We start from the raw sequence: 9,564 nt of genomic DNA on the forward strand, positions 1-9,564 counted from the left end.
ACTCACTCTGTCTGAGCTCCAGCACACGGTAGCAGCTTGAAAGGCACAAGTGGGATATAGGGCAGAACTGAATTGTCTGGCATCAAGGCAAGAACAGGAGACAGCTTTCTTCTAGACAGAAAGGTGGACAGAGGCCATTGTCTCTTTTCTGAATGCTACTCTCACAGAGCTTGCAAGCTGGTGCCATATCTGAGACTCCATCAACCTGACTAACACTGTTTGCCCCACCCTGGATATCATTTGAGATTGTCCCTCCCAATTTATGGACCCACCCAAGCTGTTGATGGTGACTTTTCCATTTCAATGGCTGATCTTGGCTCATGTTTAGAACTTTCTAAATCTTCTCAAACAAACAACAGCTGGCCTCAGGAGCCCCCAGGCCCCATACCTCTTGCTAAGTGGCCCAAGGTCTGGCAGCAGCAGCAACCAGCCTAGATTCACAGCTTGGTGTTGCCAGGGAATCTCCAAGCCCAGCACAAGTAGTAGCCATCTCAGATTGCTTTTATAGTTCAGGCAGGGTGGCCCCAGGCAAAACACAGGTGAGCACCAACATTGCCCTGTACCTCCTGGGAAATCCCAGTACTGGGCACCCAGTGAACAGCTACAGACCATGTCAGAGCACCACCACCCAGCTCCTGCACAGCTGATCCTCCACAGAGGGCAGAGGTTGGTGGTCAGTGCTCACAGCCAGTCCTTGCAACCAACCAGCCTGGGTAAATCCCTTCTATTCATCTGCCAACAGCAATCAAGTCTCAACTGCAATAGAAGGGTGAACTCAGCCCACACGAAGGGTTCACCTTGAATACCCAGCTTGGGTGATAGGGGAGGCTGTGCCACTGGTCCTTACAGGACACCTACTACATTGGGCCATGCTACCAACACAGGGAGTCCAAGAACTCTACCTAATACATAGAAACAAACATAGGGAGGCTGCCAAAATGAGCAGACAAAGAAACATGGCTTGAATAAAAGAACAGATCAAAACTCCAGAAAAAGAGCTAAACAAGATAGAGATAAGCAATCTATCAGATTCGGAGTTCAAAAGCACTGGTTATAAGAATGCTCAAGGAACTTAGTGAAGACCTCAACAGCATTAAAAAGGTCTGTACAGAAATGAAGGGTACACTAATTGGAATAAAGAATAATTTACAGGAAACAACAGTAGAGTGGATGAAGCCAAGAATCATAAGGAAAATAATGATTTGGAACATAAGGAAGCAAAAAACAACCAGTTATGACAAGAAGAAGAAAAAATAATCCAAAAAAAAGAGGATAGTGCAAGCAGCCTCTGAGACAACTTCAAAAGGTCCAACATTCACATCATAGGGTGCCAGAAAGAGAAGAGAAATTGAAAATTTATTTGAAAAAATAAAACTTCCCTAACTTGGTGAAGGAAATAGACATGTAAGTCCAGGAAGCACAGAGAGTCCCAAACAAGATGAGTGCAAAGAGGCCCACTCCAAGATGCATCGTAAATGAAAATGCCAAAGGTTAAAGATAAAGAGAGAACTTAAAAGCAGCAAGTGAAAAGCAGTTAATCACCTACAGGGGAGTTCCCATAAGACAGTCAGTGGATTTCCGAAAAGAAACTTTGCAAACTAGAAGGGATCAGTAAGACATATTCCAAGTCATGAAAAGCAGGGACCTACATCCAAGATTGCTCTACCCAGCAAAGATATCATTTAGAACTGGAGGACAGATAAAGAGCTTCCCAGACAAGAAAAAACTAAAGGAGTTCATCATCACCAAGTCATTATTATATGAAATGTTAAAGGACTTATTTAGGAGAAAGAAGAGCAAAACTATGAACAATAAAATAGAAAAAAATACAAATTTGTCTACAATTGAATCCAAAATACAAACTAAGCAAACAAGAAGAACAGAGACAGAATCATGGATACAGAGAATGTTTTGATGGTTGCCAGTGTAGGGGAATGGGTGAAAGGTGAGGAGATTAAGTACAAATAGGTAGTTACAGAATAGCTATGGGGATGTAAAGTACAGTATAGGAAATGAAGTAGCCAAAGAACTTATACTCATGACCCGTGGACACAAACAATGGTGTGGCTATTGCTCAAGGGAAAGGTATGTGCTATGTGGAGGGGGGGCAAAGAGGAAAAATTGGGACAACTGAAATAGCATAATAAAATATAATTAAAACTAAAAAAAAACAAAATAATTTACAAAAAAAAAGAGAGTCGCCATAGAGGAGCTGGAGCTTTTTTACACAGAAAATAAGAGAAAAATAAGCTGTACAAAATTGCTAAATTCTGAGATCACACACACATACTCTGGGGTCATTCTCAGAGGAAACTACATAAAGCTTAGCTCATTTGAGCATCTTACCAAATATGGTAAGATAATTGTTTCCAAAGTGAAAGGAAAAAAATTTATATCCTGGGACAAAACTGAGCTTTCTTACCTTTAGTCTTGGACCAAACAGCCAGTATTATCTTTGTTTCTCTTTGTAAGATAGTTTCCAAAAAGATACAAAAATTAATCTGCCCTGGCTGGTGTGGCTTAGTGGATTGAGTGCGGGACTGGGAACCAAAGCATTGCCAGTCTGATTCCCAGTAGGAGCACATGCCTGGGTTACAGGCCATGTCCCCAGTAGGGGTGCGCAAGAAGCAACCACACACTGATGTTTCACTTCTCACTTTCTCCCTCCCTTCCCCTCTGTCTAGAAATGAATAAATGAAGTCTCTAAAAAAATTAATCTTCTCATATAGTGTATCTTACTTTTTGGAGGGACCATAAGTGCCTTTAAGAAATATTGTTTTTATTTATTTTTAACTTTTATTTTTATTTTTAATTAATTTTATGGATTATGTCATTACCGTTGTTCTATTTCCCCCTTCATTCCCCTTCATCCTGCACACCCCTCCCCCACCATTCCCCCCCTTTAGTTTATGACCACGTCTCAAGTTCTTTAGATTCTATATTTCCCATACTATTCTTGCCCTCCCCCGTATCTATTTTCTACCTACTGTCTATGCTGCTTATTTTCTGTACCTTCTCTCCCCTTCTCCTTCTCCCACTCCCCTGTTGCTAACCCTCCATATGATCTTCATTTCTATGGTTCTGCTCCTGATCTAGCTGTCCTCTTAGTTTGCTTTTGTTTTAGGTGTGGTTGTTAATAACTGTGAGTTTGCTATCCTTCACTGTTGATCTTTTTTATCTTCTTTTTCTTAGATAAATCCCTTTAACATTTCATATAATAAGGACTTGGTGATGATGAATTCCTTGAACTTGACCTTATCTGAGAAGTACTTTATCTGCCCTTCCATTCTAAATGAAAGCTTTGCTGGATAGAGCAATCTTGGATGTAGGTCTTTAGATTTCATGACTTGGAATACTTCTTTTCAGCCCCTTCTTGCCTGTAAGGTCTCTTTTGAGAAATCCTCTGACAGTCTGATGGGAACTCCTTTGTAGGTGACTGTCCCCTTATTTCTTGCTGCTTCTAGGATTCTGTCCTTCATTTTAATCTTGGCTAATGTAATGATGATGTGCCTTGGTGTGTTCTTTCTTGGGTCCAACTTCTTTGGGACTCTCTGAGCTTCCTGGATTTCCTGCAAGTCTATATCCTTTGCCAGATTGGGGAAATTCTCCTTTATTATTTGTCCAAATAAGTTTTCCACTTGTTGCTCTTCCTCTTCCCTTTCTAGTACCCCAATGATTTGGATGTTGGAGCATTTAAAGATGTCCTGGAGGTTCCCAAGCCTCTCCTCATTTTTTTGAATTCTTGTTTCTGTATTCTTTTCTGTTTAATCATATTTTTTCTTCCTTCTGGTCCACTCCCTTGATTTGAGTCCAGTTTGCTTTCCATCACTATTGTTTTCCTGTGCATTTCCCTTCATTTCAATTAGTTTAGTCTTCATATGTTCCTCTAATTTGTAACTAAAATTAACCAGTTTTGTGAGCATCCTGATCACCAGTGTTTTGAACTGTGCATCTGATAGGTTGGCTATCTCTTGGTCACTTAGAATTATTGGCTCTGGGGCTGTGAGCAGTTCTTGAGCCATAATGTTTTGGTCTGTTCACACCTGTTATGTATGAGGAGCAGAGCCTTAGGTGTTCACTGGGGCGGGGCCACCCAGGTTGCTGGGTTGTGACGCTGTATGTGGGGGCAGGGTCAGAGAGGGAGCAATAATGGTCCCCTCTGCTGCTTCCAGCCACTGAGGCCTGCATGGTCTGTCTCACTGCTCGTTCCTCTGCCTGGCTTATCTGCATGCAAATGTGTGACCACGGTCAGCCTGCAGCCTTGCGCTCTCACTGGGTCTGCCCGTCGCAACCCCATACCTGGGATCTGCCAACCGCCACCGAGCACCGGGGTTGGTTTGGCAGAGTTTTCCTGAGCAACCCGGCTTAGCCAGCCACTGGCTCCACCCCTCTTACGGGTCTGGCTGAAGGGTTCGTTGCTGTCCGACTTCAGTATAGTTCAATTTTCTTTGTTTTAGCTGAGTTTTTTGTTACTAAAATTTTATTGTCTTTAAACTTGGTTGTGTGAGAAGGCACAATGTTTCCACCTACACCTCCATCTTGGCAGAAGTCCCCCAAGAAAGATGGTTTTTAACTGCATACATTTCTGTGTATAATTTTAGGGGCATCACTGACCAGCCCTTCCCCCAAGCCAATTTGTGGACCACATTAATTATACCTCTCACACACACAAATCATTTGCCAAGTGTTTTCTAACCAGATACATCATTCAGGAAGGGAAACCAGGGTGTATGGTTGGAAGATCAAGAAATTTGAAGCCAGACAGATGTATATTTCAGACCTTGCTCTGTAGCATGACAACATGGCAAATACCCTTGGGAACTATCCCTTCATATGTAAGAGGAGGGTCATTGGCAGTGTTCTTATATTAGAAATAATGTAGGGGCAACCACAACTCAATATACATACATGTTAACAATGTCATTGAGCCAGCAGTGCCATGTAGCTCATGGATCTCAGCAACTTGTCTCACCTGCAATGTGGCCACCATATCTCACCCACCCTGCACAGCTATCACTCTTGTGGCAGCTGTGCTTAATGTCCCATAGAATAGCAGTGCCTTTGGGTACCTATCCATGGGTCTGGTACACATTTTTGGTCTTAAATAAATACTGGGTAGAGAACTGTTGAGCCCATCAAAAGTACTGGTTCAGTGTGAGTTTCCACAGCCCACTGCACTTCCCACTTGTGTTGGTGATAACTCAGTTACCTTCAGTTTGGTTCGCAAATTGTCCCCATCAGGCAAGAGAAGAACTTTGCCCTCCTAACAATAAATGGGATACAAGGAAGCTTGGGACTTTTTTAAATCTTTTATTATGTGACATTCAGATGGGCCCTAGCCTGTGTACTGCCTCCAAGGTTAGCTCTGCCCTAATACCTCCAGCTTCCACTCTCAGTGAAAAGAGGCTACAATTCTGAAGCTAAAGGCTTGGCACTGAAGCAGTGGTCCCCACGCGCCAATGTAGGGAGGGAATGGAAGTTGATGTGCCTTTCAGGACAGGTGGCCAAAGGGTAAGAGACTGAGTGGTTCCGCATTGGAGGAAGGTCACACAGGGAGAGGACAAAGGGTGCCTCCTGAAAGATGGAAAGGGGGGAGCTGGCCTGGGGCTGAGGCATGGGGGCAGGCAGGGGCAGCTGTGGGAGCAGCTGCAATGCAGGTTGCAGGGGGACAGAAGCCTCCACCTGGGGGCTGCTCTGTTGAGCAGTACAGCTCTTACTCTCAGGGCTGTCCAGCTCCCACAGAGGATCTGAATTCGGGACCTCAGTCTCAGTCTTAGTGACAGCAGCAGAAGGGCCCATGTTGATAGCTGCATTCATGCCATAGTGCCTCCGCTTGTTAATCCAGTACAACAGTGGGCTGTAGGTGAATGCAGTGGCTCTCATCACCTCCACCCACTCCTGGGCACGTTCTTCCCGCCGCAAGTTCTTCCTCCAGTGCAGAAAGAGAATGCAGCCACCAGTAATCACTGAACACAGCCCCAGGAATCCAAAGTACAGGGAGACCCACACTAAGGCATTAAGAAAGAAAAAGAGGCAAGCTGGATGATAGCTCTAGCTTGGGGCCGGAGCTCTTTCTCATTCCCCTTTTTAAACCTATTCATCTGTCATTTCATCTACTTAACCACTTTCTTCATTTCTTCCCTCCCTCCTCATTAACTTCATCTTTCTCTAAGTCAAAGCTAGATTTTCACAGAACTTCGGAGGCTGTCTTAGCCGTCTATAGATATGGAAAGCTAGGTCGGAGGAGGGGCATGACTTGCCCTGGCTAAATCAAGTTTCTGGTTCCCAACCCTGAATCCATCTAATCCACCAGATTGAGAAACCTCACTAAAGGCAAGGCTCATCAAAAAAGTAAAAGTTTAACAGTTCACAGGGACACCAGTGTCCCATCCCATTCCACCCATTCCCCATTCAGTTGTGATATCCTAGGGTATTCATAGTACCCCTCTGCCCTCAAGAAATCCTTAGTTTTCTGGAGGAAACCATATCCTAACTGTCTAGCACTCCTTTACCCCATCCATGTGAAAGGTTTTCCCTGAATGTCTTTCCAAGCTAAGGGCACAAAGCAAGGGTAGGTTATCAGAGGAGGGTCATTTACCACCAGGGAGGCTCAGGTCCTTTGGTTGAGAATCCATAAGATCAATCTTTGGTACCTTCCCAGACCCGATGGCTCTGGAGAGAAGGAGCTCACCTACCCATCTGTCCAGTCACTAGGAGTCCTTGGAAAGCCCAGACCCCATTGTTTTCCTAAAGATGAGGTCACTGGGTTCTGAGCATTGAGCATTCTGAGGGCAGTGCTTGTGAAGTGTTGGGTTAATGACAGCAACTCCATCTAATGGTGTCATAGTGCATGTCTACTGCTTCTATCAGGGACTGACCCAGCCACTAAATTGTCTGTCCCCTTCTCCTTATGGTGAGCCCAGAGAGCAGCCCCAGGAAAGGACCCAGGTCCCTCAAGGCCTTAGCCATGCTTCTGGGCTTTCAGAAACAGTTGATGGAGACCTGTTCCCAGTGAGAAGTGGGGCCGGGAACACACACAGCTTTGGGCAGCCCTGCCTTCAAGGTGTCTGTGACCTGGTAGTCAGGAGAAAACCTGCTCAAGGGAACTAAGTGATTTTTGTCTCCTTTCTTGGCTCATCCAATCTCATCTTTGCTTTGTTACCTTCCCTCAATAAGTGGAATTTACTGGGCACCAAGTCCTGTGGAAGCTCCCCACTTTCTGGCCCTACATCCTTTCCAGCATCACCTTCCTCCCCATCCTTCACATACCTTTCCTTTCTGATCAGACCATACTCCTTAATCCAGCATGCTTATTCACATATCTGGAGTTTCGCTAATACTGCCTCCACCCATAAGTGCCCCTCCCCACTCTTTCCCCCGCTGAACACCTGCTTATCCTTCACAGTTCAGCTCAACCTTGACAAACAGTTGTTTCAGCTGGCTTCCCAGAATCCCATCATCTCCAGTTTGAGGGGACTCTGAGGGTAGTCTAAAACAAAAGCCATCAGATGTTTGAGCCCTGAAGATCTCCCCTACCCAGCAACTCATCCCCTGGAACTTGCTTTGGTCCAGGACTTACTTCTTGTGACAACTTGATCCATTAATGGACTGCCCAGTTAGAAAGACTTTTCCTAATTAAACCCAAATCAGCCTCCCTGTACTACCCCTGGGCCTAGCTCAGCTTCTTGGCACCATTTAATTACTTCCCTCTTTGCGGCCCCTCCGCCAGCTTGTTGCTTGGTCACTACCTAGCACAGATTTCGCTCCAGGTTCCACTTCCTTCAGCTCTTCTCCTACCTCAGTGGCTCCTACTTTGCAGTCTCCTTGGCTGGTTTCTCCTCTTTTCCCTGACAACTAAATGCCAATATGCCCTAAGGCTCAGTCCTTAGCCCTTTATCTACATTCATTCCCTCAGTGACCTCATTCAGACTCAAAGCTTTAAATATCATTTATATACCTATATACACCAATAACAACTTCGTCTCTCCAGTCCAGACCACTCCTCAGAACTTTAGGCTCATAACAGCCCAACTGATGTCCCCACTTGCCAGTCTATTAAGTAATCTCAGACTAGCATGTCCAAAACTCCTGATCATCCACCCTCTAAAACCTACTCCCATCTGGTTGGGATAAATGAAGGAGGTGGAAGGAGAGGACCTGCTCCAGCCTTTCTCCTTGCTGTAAATGGCAATTCTGTCCTTCCAGTTGTCCAAGGCAAAGCTTGTAAGTCATCCCCGACTCCCTTCATTTACTCCATTAGCAAACTCACTCCATTAGCAAAACCTTCAGGTTTTGCTTTCCAAATCATTTGCCCATCCCTATCACCTCATTCTAAACACCACCATCTCTTACTTATAGGGTGACCATTCATCCTAGTTTTCCTGGGGCTGAGGAGGTTTCCAAGACATAGGACTTTCAAGGCTAAAATCAGGAAAGTCCCAAGTAAACCAGGACAAACTGGTCACCAGTGGGAGAGCTTCCATCCTTGCCCACCATGACCTATATTCCAGCAGCAGCCAGAATGATCCTTTAAAAAAAAAATAGATCATGTTACTTCTCTGCTCAAAACCTACAGTGACTTTCCATTTCACTCGGATTAAAAACCAAAGTCCTTAACCAAGGCCTACAAAGCGCCAAGCAATCTAACTACCCTTTCCCGTACTTCCTTCACACAATAACCTCCTTGGTGTTCTATGAGCAGGGCAAGCATGCTCCAGCACTGAGGCCTTTGCACTCACCAGTTCTTCTATCTAGAAGGCTCTTCCCCTAGGTATCCGTACAGATTGTTACCTCACTTCCTTCAGGTCTCTGCTCAAATATCTCATATCTTTATTCTTAGTCTGCTTTTTTTTTTTTTTTCATGAATAGCATGTGTCATCACCTAACATACTTATTCATTGTGTCTCACCTCAATAGAACATAAGCTCCCTGATTAATGTAAATGAGGAAATAAAACATCTAAGAATTTCAGATAATCATAACTGCTATAGAGACAAAAATAAGGTAATGAGAAGAATATAAAGAATGGAGGAGTTGGATCCAAAAAAGCCCCTTTGAAGTAGGTACTGACTTGTGAATGGAGCACTAAATGATGAGGCAGCCACATGCAAATCCACGTAGAGGGATCAGCCAGTGCAAGGATCCTGAGGCATGTACAGGCTGGCACAACTGAAGGACTTTCTGAGTCCAGCATTAGCCCCAGCCCCGAGCCAATGTCCATGAGTATAGGTAGGACTACTGAGCAGAGTTGAAGGCTCTGTCCCTGCCCCTTCAGGGTCCATCGTTCAGGAAGTATTTCTATCAGGTAACACCCAGACAGACAGCACTTCCATGGAGGCAAACTGGTCAATGCCATCACAGAGAGCCTACTGCAGACCTGGCCCTGTGTTCGGAGCAGGAGAGACACAAAGCTGTCATGGTCCCTGACCTCAGGAGCTCACACCATGCTCAGGGGGATGAAGAAGACTGTGGCAGTGGATGAAGAAAGAGGAAGAAGAAAAGCATTTCGGGGATCAAAAACAGCCTAAATAAAGACTTGTCAGGACAAGTGCAGGTGTCTTTTGG

The 9,564-nt window shown here is 44.8% G+C and overlaps 1 protein-coding gene across 1 annotated transcript; it reads right to left on the minus strand.

Annotated features, from left to right (window-relative positions):
- Nucleotides 1-5,406: 5,406 nt before the first annotated feature.
- On the minus strand, nt 5,407-6,635 carry TEX38 (testis expressed 38). The gene is made up of 2 exons (XM_037139691.2): nt 6,599-6,635; nt 5,407-6,008 (listed from the first exon to the last, which is right to left on the minus strand). Exons 1-2 carry the CDS (start codon nt 6,633-6,635, stop codon nt 5,407-5,409), a joined length of 639 nt encoding a protein of 212 aa, XP_036995586.1.
- Between the last annotated feature and the right edge of the window lie 2,929 nt (nt 6,636-9,564).

Source organism: Artibeus jamaicensis, unplaced genomic scaffold (genome assembly GCF_021234435.1).
Source record: "Artibeus jamaicensis isolate MK-2021 breed Jamaican fruit bat unplaced genomic scaffold, CSHL_Jam_final scaffold_847, whole genome shotgun sequence".
In the NCBI taxonomy this organism is placed as follows: domain Eukaryota; kingdom Metazoa; phylum Chordata; class Mammalia; order Chiroptera; family Phyllostomidae; genus Artibeus; species Artibeus jamaicensis.